The sequence below is a fragment of the Oncorhynchus kisutch genome, linkage group LG17 (genome assembly GCF_002021735.2).
Source record: "Oncorhynchus kisutch isolate 150728-3 linkage group LG17, Okis_V2, whole genome shotgun sequence".
Taxonomy (NCBI): Eukaryota; Metazoa; Chordata; class Actinopteri; order Salmoniformes; family Salmonidae; genus Oncorhynchus; species Oncorhynchus kisutch.
The window spans coordinates 80,152,129-80,168,256 of NC_034190.2; the positions used below are offsets into that span (position 1 = coordinate 80,152,129).

General features: G+C 42.0%; 2 protein-coding genes across 2 annotated transcripts in view; one reads left to right on the top strand and one right to left on the bottom strand.

Moving 5' to 3' along the window:
* Positions 1–2,189, top strand: part of LOC109907091 (SRSF protein kinase 3) — a 28,554-nt gene extending 26,365 nt beyond the window's left edge. The window contains exon 15 of the mRNA XM_031794747.1: positions 442–2,189. Within this exon, the coding sequence (XP_031650607.1) occupies positions 442–629 (188 nt within the window). The 3' untranslated portion in view covers positions 630–2,189. The remainder of the gene's footprint in view (positions 1–441) is intronic.
* Positions 2,190–4,320: 2,131 nt separating this feature from the next.
* LOC109907700 (LHFPL tetraspan subfamily member 5 protein-like) lies at positions 4,321–9,542 on the bottom strand. The gene is made up of 4 exons (XM_020505819.2): positions 8,574–9,542; positions 5,859–6,029; positions 4,852–5,088; positions 4,321–4,682 (listed from the first exon to the last, which is right to left on the bottom strand). The coding sequence occupies exons 1-4, from the start codon at positions 8,848–8,850 to the stop codon at positions 4,672–4,674; spliced, it is 696 nt and encodes a 231-aa protein (XP_020361408.2). The 5' UTR covers positions 8,851–9,542; the 3' UTR covers positions 4,321–4,671.
* Between the last annotated feature and the right edge of the window lie 6,586 nt (positions 9,543–16,128).

Sequence of the window (16,128 nt, forward strand, 5' to 3'; positions counted from 1 at the left end):
TAAATCACAATCACAGATTTACTGCTGAATGACTGTCTTAAATGTTATGTGTAGCAAGAGAATAAAGAATGTTTTAATGAGTCTTGGGTGTTGTGTGTGTGTCTGTCATGGTGGGGAGTTTTGTCATTGTGATTGTTATGTTATATTGTTATGTCCCCCTGTCATGGTGGTGTGATGAGAAACCCTGTCTGACTGACCTACCTAACCCTGCTCTCTTTCTGAGACTGACTGTGCTGTCTCTGTGTCTAACCCGGCTCTCTTTCTGAGACTGACTGTGCTGTCTCTGTGTCTAACCCGGCTCTCTTTCTGAGACTGACTGTGCTGTCTCTGTGTCTAACCCGGCTCTCTTTCTGAGACTGACTGTGCTGTCTCTGTGTCTAACCCGCCTCTCTTTCTGAGACTGACTGTGCTGTCTGTGTCTAACCATGCTCTCTTTCCTAGGTGACCTGAAGCACATCACCAAGCTGAAGCCATGGGGGTTACTAGAGGTGCTGCAGGATAAGTATGAGTGGCCCAAAGAGGAGACTGATTGTTTCGCCGACTTCCTCCTCCCCATGCTGGAGCTGGTACCAGAGAAGAGGGCCACGGCCGCGGACTGCCTGCGCCACCCCTGGATCGCCCCCCAGTGACAGCCTCCAGTACTGCAAATCAAAATACCCCGATGCCTGTTCAGTAGGCAAACATTGTGGAATGTTGCAGATAACTGTCATGACTAGAGGTGACATGATTCCCTTTTCTACGTGTCATAGAGGCATTCATGTTCTACATTAAGAGACTTCTCTATCAGAACATTCCAGAACGTTTTGTTCTGCTGAATGCACCCCCTTGGCCTGGATTGCCCTCCCCAATGGAGCCTTCCAACTACTGCAATGTAAAACCATGTGGCCATGTTCAGGAGGATGTAAAGTTACTGAACCTTCAGATGTATGGTGTTGAACAGAGATACGATCATCTGTCAAATAGAATAGGGAATTGGGTCCACTTTATTCATTCAGTTTCTATCTTCAATGTCACGGTTTGACATTTTTTTGTCATTTAGCAGATACGTTTATCCAGAGCGACTAAGTGTCTGCTAAATGAGTGAAAAGTCAAATGAGCTTTTCATTTTTCTAAATACACCCCTGGATGTATTCCCTCTAGTGGTCGTCTCTGGTCACTGCGATGCAAATTAAACCCCTCACAAGAGACTTGTTGCAACAGAGCACTTTCCAATTCAACCATATCTGAGATGACTTATTTATTTCTGTTTTAGTTTGGTTTTCTTACATTGTCTTCTTATTATCATCAAGGAGCGTCTACGTTTTGTATTTGTTTCTTTCCTTTGTATTGATTGTAGGCAATAAGACTGTAGGCAACGTTGGTTTATGGTCATTTTGGCGGTCCAGAATTCTGTGCTCCGTACACTACTCACTTGTATGAGGACTTGTCTTTGTAATTGTTGTTATTGTGACTCTCTCACCACCATCTTGTTTTGTTTAATTCCGGCACAAGACCTGGAAAAAAAATCAAGATCAATGAACTTCCCTTCACTTTAGTAATCCTGTTTCTGTTAAATAACTTGATACCACTTGTTTTCTCTCCTCTGATAAAACATCATTGATGTCTGTCTGTGTTCACTTTTAAGAGTTCTTCTGTGTTACTCCTTCATCCGTAAGGCATTTTGTTTTGTGTTAAGCGTAGTATTAGGAAGCTGTACATAGGGCAGATGAACGGACTCGTAGGTTGCACTCTACTCTCCTTTCTGACTGAACTATTTGTAGGTCTCCACCCCCCATAAATACAATGGAGGACAGCCAGTTAAAAACCATTTTCAAAATCTGTTTATAATACCAACTTTGCATATATTCACTTTGAGCCAATGGGAGACTGGTTTTGTGGGTTTAACTAAATAATATATGTTCATAAGAACACCACCCGAAAGAAGAGAGATTGTGGAAAGATATATAAAATTACGTGTGGCTGTGTGTGTGTGTGTGTGTGTGTGTGTATATATAAATAACTGTACCAAGGAATTTGCCTTTCTGTATATTACAGCTGTGTACAGTTTTTAATCAATTGTAGTGTGTGGCTGAAATGGCACCCTTTTTCCCTATGTAGGGTGCCATTTAAGGTGGACACTACTATGTCTGGGTAGTACTGTGTCAATAAAGGATATGGAAGAAGTGTGAAAGCTCTGTTGGGTGAACGTCCGTCAGCTGTTAATGTCTTTTATTTGTCCGTAAGATGTGATCTAATGGTCAGGGTTTGGAGATGGGGGAGGCACTGCAATATGCAAAGCACATTTTTTTACACGTCTAAATGATATCCTCGGGTTCCTCTTCATTTCCATACTGTAGTGATGTCCTAAGTAAATGTTTTCACATTTTTGAGTTATTGGGATTCTACTGGAAGAGAAGGGCATTTATAGTTGTTGTCGGAAGTTTACATTCATTTAGGTTGTCGTCATTAAAACTCGATTTTCAAACACTCCACAAATTTCTTGTTAAACTATCGTTTTGGCAAGTTGGTTAGGACATCTACTGTTCAGACAGATTATTTCACTTATAATTCACTATCACAAGTCCAGTGGGTCAGAGGTTTACATACATTAAGTTGACTGTGCCTTTAAACAGCTTAGAAAATGATGTCTTGGCTTTAGAAGCTTCTGATAGACAAATTTACATAATTTGAGTCAATTGGAGGTGTACCTGTGGATATATTTCAAAGCCTACCTTCAAACTCCATTACCCTTTGCTTGACATCATGGGAAAATCAAAATAAATCAGCCAAGACCTCCACAAGTCTGGTTCATCCTTGGGAGCAATTTCCAAACGCCTGAAGGTACCATGTTCATCTGTACAAACAATACTATGCAAGTATAAACACCATGGGACCACGCAGCTGTCACACCGCTCAGGAAGGAGATGAGGTCTGTCTCCTAGAGATGAACGTACTGTGGTGCGAAAAGTGCCAATAAATACCAGAACAACAGCAAAGGACCTTGTGAAGATGCTGGAGGAAACGGGTACAAAGTATCTATATCCACAGTAAAACGAGTCCTATATCGACATAACCTGAAAGGCCGCTCAGCAAGGAAGAAGCCACTGCTCCAAAACTGCCATAAAAAAGGCAGACTACGGTTTGCAACTGCACATGGGGACAAAGATCGTACTTTTTGGAGAAATGTCCTCTAGTTAGATTAAACAAAAATAGAACTGGCCATAATGACCATCATTATGTTTGGAGGAAAAAGGGGGAGGCTTGAACGCCCAAGAACACCATCCCAACCGTGAAGCACGGGGGTGGCAGCATCATATTGTGGGGGTGCCTTGCTGCAGGAGGGACTAGTGCACTTCACAAAATAGATGGCATCATGAGGGTGGGAAATTATGTGGATATATTGAAGCAACATCTCAAGACATCAGTCAGAAAGTTAAAGCTTGGATGCAAATGGGTCTTCCCAATGAACAATGACCCCAAACATACTTGGGTTGGCAGGGTAGCCTAGTGGTTAGAGCGTTGGACTAGTAACCAGAAGGTTGCAAGTTCAAATCCCCAAGCTGACAAGGTACAAATCTGTCGTTCTGCCCCTGAAAAGGCAGTTAACCCACTGTTCCTAGGCCGTCATTGAAAATAAGAATTTGTTTCTTAACTGACTTGCCTAGTTAAAAAAATAAAAAGAGTGGCCATCACAAAGCCCTGACCTTAATCCTATAGAAAATTTGTGGGCAGAACTGAAAAAGCGTGTGAGAGCAAGGAGGCTTACCAACCTGACACCAGCTCTGTCAGGAGGAATGGGCCAAAATTTACCCAACTTATTGCGGGAAGCTTGTGGAAGGCTACACAAACCGGTTTACACAAGTTAAACAATTTAAAGGCAATTTACCTAATACTAATTGAGTGTATGTAAACGTCTGACCCACTGGGAATAAATCATTCTCTACTATTATTCTGACATTTCACATTCTTAAAATAAAGTTGTGATCCTAACTGACCTAAGACAGGGAATTTTTACCAGGATTAAATGTCAGGAATTGTGAAAAACTGAGTTTAAATGTATTTGGCTAAGATGTATGTAAACTTCCCACTTCAACTGTACATCAAGCTCCATTTTGCCCGTCAGGGTTAATCACACATATTTGAAATGTCAATTTAAGACACTATAAAATTGTATACCACCCCACACTGTGCACTAAAACAAAATGTCTTCATACTATGAGTTCAGCCTCTTGTCTAGCTTGATTCTTTGCTCAACTACTGTTGATGGGAAAAGTTTTTACTGAGAAGTACAATGAACTTACCAAGGAACAGAAAACTTTAGAATTTCATTCAGAAAGTAAAATGTGTATTGACGGATTGTACACTTATTCTTCACAGAAAACATTTAATTCATCCAAAATATTAAAATCAAACTTTAATTACCAAAGCTGAAAAGAGGGCAAAACCCCAAATGAAAACAGGGTGTCATTGGGGACAGGACAGTCTAAAGAACTGCCCTTTCGCATAATGAGCCAAACCTTTCGCATAATGAGCCAAACCTTTCGCATAATGAGCCAAAAAACATGTTTTTGGAGGAAAGGACACCTTTGTGTATATTGTAAAAACACTATCCGTGGAGGCCTTGCTGTATCCCTGGCCTGATAGTCATGAGCGCCAGAATGATGTTCTTCCATCTCTTCATACTCCAGTACCTTATTGCTTTTCTGGAATGGAAACAGGATGAATGAAAATTAGATAAATAAATTAAAAAGTAGGGAGATGTCTTGAGATAATCCCAGTGTCCCACACTCCAAGCCATTTACTCTGCTGTATCCCTCCATGCTCCAAAAATTAACTTCGCACAACAAATATCACCTCATTTTATTCTCTCACCTTGCCCCTCCACTTCGAAGTCATCCGGCAGCAGTTTGTCCTGTCTGTTACCCAGTGTAAAGGCCAGGAAGGCAAGGATGAGAGAGTCCAAGACACAGATCATAGCCAGGATGTAGGCCCACCTCACTGTACAGTTCCCCAGGGTGTACTTGTCTGTCCTCTCGCCACACATCCTCTTCACCTCTGGGGCATCCCAGCCGTCAGGGTAGATCATACAGCCCATCACCATCAGGATGGCTGGGGAGGGAGGGAGGGAGGGAGGGAGGGACAGACAGACATTACCATTAGGGTTAGGGTGTGCCAAACTCATTTTCACCGTGTGCCGGAGGGCCGCACTTAAAAATATTCACAGTCAAAATTCGTTATAAATAGTGTAATTTTCTATCCATCACTTCTGGATGACTATTATCAAGCTGGACATCAAGTGTTTTTATTTCTAAACGTATGAAAACAATCATAACTGTTGTGTCAAAAGCCTTGTACGTCAGTTGTAAAACCTGAGTATGTATGGAGGCTTTCATACAGATATAGACTTGCACTAAGAGACAAAACATCACATGTATCATGTTCCATGTAATCCATCTACCCCCTGAAGGTAGGCTTGAACGTAGGTGTCAGAATCTGGACTCAAACAGAAACCCTTTGGGCTGGCGTCCACAGTGTTGTTGTCACCTGCTGACAATAGCACTGGACCCAAGCCACCTCTGAAAGAGGAGATGTCACTGGGGAGTCACATGACTGTACACGATAGGTTTGTCAACTCTCCTGGACAACGGGGATGACAACTACAACCAGAGGCTGGTATGACTGTACATGCCGTATGACTGTTTGTGAGCCAAGGTTGCCTAAAGGCTGGATAAAGAGGTGGACCAGCAAGGGCATTTTGAACCTCCCCCCCAATCTCCCCTAGGTCCACTCCTGGATGTACATGTTGTCTCACCAAACACAGGACACTATACATTAAAATGTACAAGTTAGTTAGGTTAGAGAATGCCTTCTAATCTCACCTGATGCAAACTGCATCCACCCACAGATCTTGTAGACGCTCCCGGTGTTGCAAAACCAGAACAGTGTGAAACAGACCATACAGCCCACTATGAGCAGCATGGATGTACCCACAAAGAAGAGGGCTGTCCTAAAGGCTGGGGACGGGATGGAAGCAAAGTCCAAGGCACTTCCTTTATGAAGGAGGAGGAAGAGAAGAAGAAGATTACTGCAATGATCTCTGATGTCCAATGAAAAATCTTCTTCTGTCTTCTGCGTTATTCAAACTCCTCCGAAAGACACACAGAATAGGCTACACATAGAATAGGCTACACATAGAATAGGCTACACATAGAATAGGCTACACATACAGAGAGGTAGGAGCAGAAGATGACATCATATTATTAGTATAAGATCTCTGTGGGTTGGAGAGGCTGGAGCAGAAGATGACATCATATTATTAGTATAGGATCTCTGTGGGTTGGAGAGGCTGGAGCAGAAGATGACATCATATTATTAGTATAGGATCTCTGTGGGTTGGAGAGGCTGGAGCAGAAGATGACATCATATTATTAGTATAGGATCTCTGTGGGTTGGAGATGCTGGAGCAGAAGATGACATCATATTATTAGTATAGGATCTCTGTGGGTTGGAGAGGCTGGAGCAGAAGATGACATCATATTATTAGTATAGGATCTCTGTGGGTTGGAGAGGCTGGAGCAGAAGATGACATCATATTATTAGTATAGGATCTCTGTGGGTTGGAGAGGCTGGAGCAGAAGATGACATCATATTATTAGTATAGGATCTCTGTGGGTTGGAGAGGCTGGAGCAGAAGATGACATCATATTATTAGTATAAGATCTCTGTGGGTTGGAGAGGCTGGAGCAGAAGATGACATCATATTATTAGTATAAGATCTCTGTGGGTTGGAGAGGCTGGAGCAGAAGATGACATGTTATTAGTACTCTGTGGGTTGGAGAGGCTGGAGCAGAAGTTGACATCATATTATTAGTATAGGATCTCCGTGGGTTGGAGAGGCTGGAGCAGAAGATGACATCATATTATTAGTATAGGATCTCCGTGGGTTGGAGAGGCTGGAGCAGAAGTTGACATCATATTATTAGTATAGGATCTCCGTGGGTTGGAGAGGCTGGAGCAGAAGATGACATGTTATTAGTACTCTGTGGGTTGGAAAGGCTGGAGCAGAAGTTGACATCATATTATTAGTATAGGATCTCCGTGGGTTGGAGAGGCTGGAGCAGAAGATGACATCATATTATTAGTATAGGATCTCTGTGGGTTGGAGAGGATGGAGCAGAAGATGACATCATATTATTAGTATAGGATCTCTGTGGGTTGGAGAGGCTGGAGCAGAAGATGACATCATATTATTAGTATAGGATCTCTGTGGGTTGGAGAGGCTGGAGCAGAAGATGACGTCATATTATTAGTATAGGATCTCTGTGGGTTGGAGAGGCTGGAGCAGAAGATGACATCATATTATTAGTATAGGATCTCTGTGGGTTGGAGAGGCTGGAGCAGAAGATGACATCATATTATTAGTATAGGATCTCTGTGGGTTGGAGAGGCTGGAGCAGAAGATGACATGTTATTAGTACTCTGTGGGTTGGAGAGGCTGGAGCAGAAGTTGACATCATATTATTAGTATAGGATCTCCGTGGGTTGGAGAGGCTGGAGCAGAAGATGACATCATATTATTAGTATAGGATCTCTGTGGTTTGGAGAGGCTGGAGCAGAAGATGACATCGTATTATTAGTATAGGATCTCTGTGGGTTTGAGAGGCTGGAGCAGAAGATGACATCGTATTATTAGTATAGGATCTCTGTGGGTTGGAGAGGCTGGAGCAGAAGATGACATCATATTATTAGTATAGGATCTCTGTGGGTTGGAGAGGCTGGAGCAGAAGATGACATCATATTATTAGTATAGGATCTCTGTGGGTTGGAGAAGCTGGAGCAGAAGATGACATCATATTATTAGTATAGGATCTCTGTGGGTTGGAGAAGCTGGAGCAGAAGATGACATCGTATTATTAGTATAAGATCTCTGTGGGTTGGAGAGGCTGGAGCAGAAGATTACATCATATTATTAGTATAAGATCTCTGTGGGTTGGAGAGGCTGGAGCAGAGGGCAGCCCATTAAGCAGTTTAGTGATTATAACAATGGTTCAAGGGGATGCGTTTTTTCATTCTCATCACAGATACTCTGTACTGAAGAATGAACTGCTGACATTGTGTCAACTGTGGACTAATTAACAAAATACTAAAATATAGTTATTGTGTTTAGTGACTCTTTAAAGGGGCAATCTGCTGTTGAAACAAATACAAAGTGACTCTTTAAAGGGGCAATCTGCTGTTCAAACAAATACAAAGTGACTCCTTTCGGTAAAAATCAGAGGGACGGGGCTGGAGAAATTTTACCACTCTCAAATGTATAGACAGAGCTATGGATGCAAGGACTGACCATCCATGATATCAAAATAATATTTGTAACCAAACCTTGAGGCTGTACAGTGATTGATTACATGTACTTTGATTACAAACATTTGGAGTAAAACAATCTTATAGTTTGGGTTCTGATGAGGTACAATAGTTTAACTAAGTTTAACTAAGCTCATAAGTTATATTCTTCAAGAATCAACGGGTTCATATCACTTATTTTTATGTCCAAAAATGGATGTAGCAATTGCAGATTGGCCCTTTAAGTGCCTTGCCTTTACAGATGAGCTCCGAGGTCAGCGCGTTGCCGATACAGTAGTGAAACAGGCCGAAGTATCCGGCCTGCGGGGTGTTGACGCTGTCCCCGATCCAGTACGGTTGGATGAACACCACCATTTCTATGATGGAAAAGCAGATGGTAAATATCGCCCACAGGACACCGACGGCTCGCGCGTTCCTGACGTAGTTGGTGTGATAGATTTTGGCCGCCTCCTGTGCAGGGAGCATTTTCTCACTTTTTGATTTGGTCTCAACTTTCTCTGTTGTTGACATCTTGTTGACGAGGAAATAGAGGGTGGTGAGGGTGAAGACGTGGAAGATGCGCAGATAACTCTTCTCGAGTCACCAGAAAGTCACCCGTTTTGAGTCAGCAGAGAGTATGAGCATGAAGCTTTCAGGTGAGATACTTCTCAGGGCTTACTGTCAGTTACTGTCGGTTTGAGTTTCTCTTCAATGCCAACTTGTTTTCAGTGAACGCTCCGCTTGGTCGTCTGCCAGACACTTCCAAGGATCCAGATGAACTTGTCATATACAATTATAATGGAATATATAAAAGAAAGATTTAAGTCCACAAAACAAATATTTTCTAATACAAGACCCACTGAGCGCTCAGGTCATTGTCTTTGTTTTACTTTGCCTTGAAGTCCGTGAGAAGATCAGTGCTCTGTAGCAGCAGACAGATCCTACTTGTTTAAGAGTTGGTGTGTCTCCTAAGATGTTGGAATCAAACCGTGCCAGTAATGGTGTGATATGTTGAATTATTCAAGGTAAGGAGATGAGAGACGTTAGGAGTGATGGACCACGTTGCTTAGTGGAACCAGATATATCTAGCTACGTGTTAATCATTTGATTTATTTATAAGGCTGTTTACTAACGGAACAATTCTCCAATGTGATGTAGTAACTTCAACATTGTTCACAAACGCAAAAAGTAGTTGTTTTTAATAACACAACATAGCTTTGTTACAATATTAAATGTCCAATGTAGCCGTTTTTATCTCAATATCAAATCGTTTCTGGGTAACATTTAAGTACAAAGACATCAATCACTTAACACCATTCATTTCTATTTGAAGACTCAATAGCGCATTAAAGCCTAATTAAATCGGTTAAGATGGCATCTCATGGAGACATAATACGCGCAGTTTGAAGTTCTCCAGGATGTGAATTCTCAGTGCTGCCCCCTCTAATTGAGTAACTTAAGTTGAACGCCGACGGCAACTAAATGATCCTTAACTTTTCTGTGTGCAATTTTTTAAATAATCGTTTCAAGTGAAGATTCACCACGAAGATTGCCATATCCCCATTCCCGATCATGTTTTCTGCAGGACCGCGGTCGGCCTTGAACTTGCTTCAATGAGAGGGGGCAGTCATTCTCCCCTGGTGTAAATGTACAGAGTTTACTGGCATGTCACATTGGAGTCACACGATACTAGCACAAGGCATAGCTAAATACTGTAGAAACATTATATAGCTCTGGCCCATGGTTTCCATTAGCCGACAATTGCTGTTTTTTTTTAAATGAAAAGCTGATAAATAAAACTGTTTCTGGTCAAAATGACCGGGAGAAATATATATATATATATAAAAAATGAAAATACCAGTGGATGTAAATACATTTGAATCTCGCGCGTATCGGTTTATAGGTTAATTTGCATTATTGTGTGGAATTAAATTGGCCTGTGTGTATTTTCGTTAGTTGTAATGTATCTTATTTATCCAACACAACTATCACACAAGCACAGCATATTTTGAAAGGGATTTCTCCTGCAGATCCTCAGCTGGTTGCTGCTGGAGTAAAACATGTGCTTTTATAATTATAATTAAGCAACAATTCTAAATACAAATAGTCCAGGGAGCCATTTGATTACCTGTTCAGGAGTCTTATGGCTTGGGGGTAAAAACTGTTGAGAAGCTTTTTTGTCCTAGACTTGGCACTCCGGTACTGTTTTGCCATGCGGTAGTAGAGAGGGGTGGCTGGGGTCTTTGACAATTTTTAGGGCCTTCCTCTGCACTGCATGGTGTAGAGGTCCTGGATGGCAGGCAGTTTAGCCACAGTGATGTATTGGGCCATACGCATTACCCTCTGTAGTTCCTTGCGGTGATGCAACCAGTCAGGATGTTCTCGATGTTGCAGCTGAAAACCTTTTGAGGATCTGAGGACCCATGCCAAATCTTTTTAGTTTCCTGAGGGGGAATAGCCCTCTTCACGACTGTCTTGGTGTGTTTGAATCATTCTAGTTTGTTGGTGATGTGAACACCAAGGAACTTTAAGCTCTCAACCTGCTCCACTACAGCTCCGTCGATGACGGTGAAGTTTACGTTTTCACAAAAACAAGAAAATAAAAATAAACCGTTCGTTTTATTAGTACATTGTAAATACTGATGATACTTTCATAATTTAATATACAGAGGCACCAGCCTCTGTTATATGGAAATGGGGATACCTCGTCAACTGAAATGTGTCTTCCGCATTTAACCCAACCCTTCTGAATCAGAAAGGTGTGGGGGGCTGCCTTGATCAGCATCCACGTCTTCGGTGCTCAGGGGAACAGTGGGTTAACTGCCTTGCTCTGGGGCAGAACAACATATTTTTTTACCTTATCAGCTCTGGGATTCGATCCAGCAACCTTTCGGTTACTGGCCCAACGCTCTGATTCACTGTGATCATTGGCAGCTAAAGAAATGAGCGCATATCCTATAGGAACTCATATCCTATAGACCATTCCAGCAGTAGGCCTATAATTTTAATAGCTAACTATGTAAAGAAAAAATAGGCCTACATAATGCTGACAAATAAAAACAGTAGAAATATGATGATAAACTCAGTTTCTTTCAATCACAATGAACTCTCTTCTCAGCCTCTCTGCCTCCCCTTCTATCTGTCTTGAGCTAATCATTATAGTGAAATGCAACATTTGTATCAAATCAATCAATCGTGTCTGTCCGGGAGCTTTCGCCAGGGAACTTGCAACATCTTATCAACTAGCCTCATCAACTAGCCTTATCAACTAGCCTTATCAACATCTTATCAACTAGCCTTATCAACATCTTATCAACTAGCCTTATCAACTAGCCTTATCAACTAGCCTTATCAACATCTTATCAACTAGCCTTATCAACTAGCCTTATCAACTAGCCTTATCAACATCTTATCAACTAGCCTTATCAACATCTTATCAACTAGCCTTATCAACTAGCCTTATCAACTAGCCTTATCAACTAGCCTTATCAACTAGCCTTATCAACTAGCCTTATCAACATCTTATCAACTAGCCTTATCAACATCTTATCAACTAGCCTTATCAACTAGCCTTATCAACTAGCCTTATCAACTAGCCTTATCAACATCTTATCAACTAGCCTTATCAACTAGCCTTATCAACTAGCCTTATCTACTAGCCTTATCAACATCTTATCAACTAGCCTTATCAACATCTTATCAACTAGCCTTATCAACATCTTATCAACTAGCCTCATCAACTAGCCTTATCAACTAGCCTTATCAACTAGCCTTATCAACTAGCCATATCAACATCTTATCAACTAGCCTTATCAACTAGCCTTATCAACATCTTATCAACTAGCCTTATCAACTAGCCTTATCAACATCTTATCAACTAGCATTATCAACTAGCCTTATCAACATCTTATCAACTAGCCTTATCAACTAGCCTTATCAACTAGCCTTATCAACTAGCCTCATCAACTAGCTTTATCAACTAGCCTTATCAACTAGCCTTATCAACTAGCCTTATCAGCTAACTTATCAACATCTTATCAACTTGCCTCATCAACTAGCCTTATCAACATCTTATCAACTAGCCTTATCAACATCTTATCAACTAGCCTTATCAACTAGCCTTATCAACTAGCCTCATCAACTAGCTTTATCAACTAGCCTTATCAACTAGCCTTATCAACTAGCCTTATCAGCTAACTTATCAACATCTTATCAACTAGCCTCATCAACTAGCCTTATCAACATCTTATCAACTAGCCTTATCAACTAGCCTTATCAACTAGCCTTATCAGCTAACTTATCAACATCTTATCAACTAGCCTCATCAACTAGCCTCATCAACTAGCCTTATCAACATCTTATCAACTAGCCTTATCAGCTAGCCTTATAAACTAACTTATCAACGCGCCATTGAGCTCGGGACAGACAGCTCTTTTTGCACAAGGGAAAAAGTGTTCAGGTATTTGAAGAAATTTCCACTGGTTATATGGGATCGTCAGATCATTATATTTTGCTCTTTCACACCGAGGCTAGTTGGTTATTGAGGGGGAGATTGTAGGAAATATATTTTTTAAATAACTTACAGTGAGGAACTATAGTTTTAATAGGCTATATTATCATTCGCAATGGATACTAAAAAAAAACAGTTGACTTTCCTACATTCTGCGGAGAAGAAAGTACTTCTATGTGTGCTCAGGCTCCCTCAACATTAACAGGACAGAACAAACAGACACGTGCTCTTTGTTCACATGGAGCACAACAAACATTTATTTATATAAAACTTGTAAATTATGCTTCTACACCTGATGTTACCAGCCACCGTGCTTCTACACCTGATGTTACCAGCCACCGTGCTTCTACACCTGATGTTACCAGCCACCGTGCTTCTACACCTGATGTTACCAGCCACCGTGCTTCTACACCTGATGTTACCAGCCACCGTGCTTCTACACCTGATGTTACCAGCCACCGTGCTTCTACACCTGATGTTACCAGCCACCGTGCTTCTACACCTGATGTTACCAGCCACCGTGCTTCTACACCTGATGTTACCAGCCACCGTGCTTCTACACCTGATGTTACCAGCCACCGTGCTTCTACACCTGATGTTACCAGCCACCGTGCTTCTACACCTGATGTTACCAGCCACCGTGCTTCTACACCTGATGTTACCAGCCACCGTGCTTCTACACCTGATGTTACCAGCCACCGTGCTTCTACACCTGATGTTACCAGCCACCGTGCTTCTACACCTGATGTTACCAGCCACCGTGCTTCTACACCTGATGTTACCAGCCACCGTGCTTCTACACCTGATGTTACCAGCCACCGTGCTTCTACACCTGATGTTACCAGCCACCGTGCTTCTACACCTGATGTTACCAGCCACCGTGCTTCTACACCTGATGTTACCAGCCACCGTGCTTCTACACCTGATGTTACCAGCCACCGTGCTTCTACACCTGATGTTACCAGCCACCGTGCTTCTACACCTGATGTTACCAGCCACCGTGCTTCTACACCTGATGTTACCAGCCACCGTGCTTCTACACCTGATGTTACCAGCCACCGTGCTTCTACACCTGATGTTACCAGCCACCGTGCTTCTACACCTGATGTTACCAGCCACCGTGCTTCTACACCTGATGTTACCAGCCACCGTGCTTCTACACCTGATGTTACCAGCCACCGTGCTTCTACACCTGATGTTACCAGCCACCGTGCTTCTACACCTGATGTTACCAGCCACCGTGCTTCTACACCTGATGTTACCAGCCACCGTGCTTCTACACCTGATGTTACCAGCCACCGTGCTTCTACACCTGATGTTACCAGCCACCGTGCTTCTACACCTGATGTTACCAGCCACCGTGCTTCTACACCTGATGTTACCAGCCACCGTGCTTCTACACCTGATGTTACCAGCCACCGTGCTTCTACACCTGATGTTACCAGCCACCGTGCTTCTACACCTGATGTTACCAGCCACCGTGCTTCTACACCTGATGTTACCAGCCACCGTGCTTCTACACCTGATGTTACCAGCCACCGTGCTTCTACACCTGATGTTACCAGCCACCGTGCTTCTACACCTGATGTTACCAGCCACCGTGCTTCTACACCTGATGTTACCAGCCACCGTGCTTCTACACCTGATGTTACCAGCCACCGTGCTTCTACACCTGCATTGCTTGCTGTTTGGGGTTTTAGTCTGGGTTTCTGTACAGCACTTTGAGATATCAGCTGATGTTACCAGCCACCGTGCTTCTACACCTGCATTGCTTGCTGTTTGGGGTTTTAGGCTGGGTTTCTGTACAGCACTTTGAGATATCAGCTGATGTTACCAGCCACCGTGCTTCTACACCTGCATTGCTTGCTGTTTGGGGTTTTAGGCTGGGTTTCTGTACAGCACTTTGAGATATCAGCTGATGTACGAAGGGCTATATAAATACATTTGATTTGATTGGATGGTTATGGCATAAACCAAAAATCGTGTTTCTCCCAAAGTGTAGCAAGTTGTGAACTCTGCAAACAACGTTTCCACTCTGAGAATGAGAACGGTAAATGACTGTGATTAATAAATGCAGTTACATAAATTAGTGGCAGTTTAGCCACAGTGATGTATTGGGCCATACGCATTACCCTCTGTAGTTCCTTGCGGTCGGTGGCCGAGCAATTGCCATACCAGGCAGTGATGCAACCAGTCAGGATGTTCTCGATGTTGCAGCTGAAAACCTTTTGAGGATCTGAGGACCCATGCCAAATCCTTTTAGTTTCCTGAGGGGGAATAGCCCTCTTCACGACTGTCTTGGTGTGTTTGAATCATTCTAGTTTGTTGGTGATGTGAACACCAAGGAACTTTAAGCTCTCAACCTGCTCCACTACAGCTCCGTCGATGACGGTGAAGTTTACGTTTTCCCAAAAACAAGAAAATAAAAATAAACCGTTAGTTTTATTAGTACATTGTAAATACAATATTATATTAATTGATGATACTTTCATAATTTAATATAAATGCAGTTACATAAATGTAACCAAAATGACAACGATACATTTACTGTTCAACTAAACTAACATATGGAATTGTTTTAAGATTCCATCCATCATTTAGTTATTCAGATTAGAATTCTAGGACCCCTGTAGGTGTAAAAACAAATATTTAAAAAATGATTTGATAAAATGTAGAATGAGGCCTTTTACTACTAGGGCCCATAGAAGCACATTGAATAACACATTCATAAATGGCAGCACAGACAGTCCAGAAATAAATCATAAGGAATAAGGTTTTGATGTGTTTTTTTGGACACAAGTTTAAGCCCTTATTTTGTTAGCACAAAACTACAGTGGCAAGAAAAAGTATGTGAACCCTTTCGAATTACCTGGATTTGTCATAAAATTTTGATCTGAACTTCATCTATGTCACGAAAATACATAAACACAGTGTGTTTAATAAACCAATAACACACAAATTATTGTATTTTTCTTGTCTATATTGAATACATAATTCACACATTCACAGAGAAGGTTGGGAAAAGTATGTGAACCCCCCTAGACTAATGACTTCTCCAAAAGCTAATTGGAGTCAGGAGTCCAATCAATGAGATGAGATTGGAGATGTTGGTTAGAGTTGCCCTGCCCCATAAAAAAAACACTCACAAATTTTGAGTTGCTGTTCACAAGAAGTATTGCCTGATGTGAACCATGCCCCGAACAAAATAGATGTCAGAAGACCTAAGATTATGAATTGTTGCCTTGCATGAAGCTGGAAAGGGTTACCAAAGTATCTCTAAAAGCCTTGATGTTCATCAG

Bases quoted from the DNA above. Each gene is read 5' to 3' on its own strand.
- LOC109907700 (XM_020505819.2), bottom strand. From the start codon at position 8,850: ATGTCAACAACAGAGAAAGTTGAGACCAAATCAAAAAGTGAGAAAATG. The intron at 6,030-8,573 runs GCAAGGCACTTA...TCCTTCATAAAG, and splicing joins CTCGGAGCTCATCTGTAAAG to GAAGTGCCTTGGACTTTGCT. The intron at 5,089-5,858 runs GTGAGATTAGAA...CTCCCTCCCCAG, and splicing joins GTGGATGCAGTTTGCATCAG to CCATCCTGATGGTGATGGGC.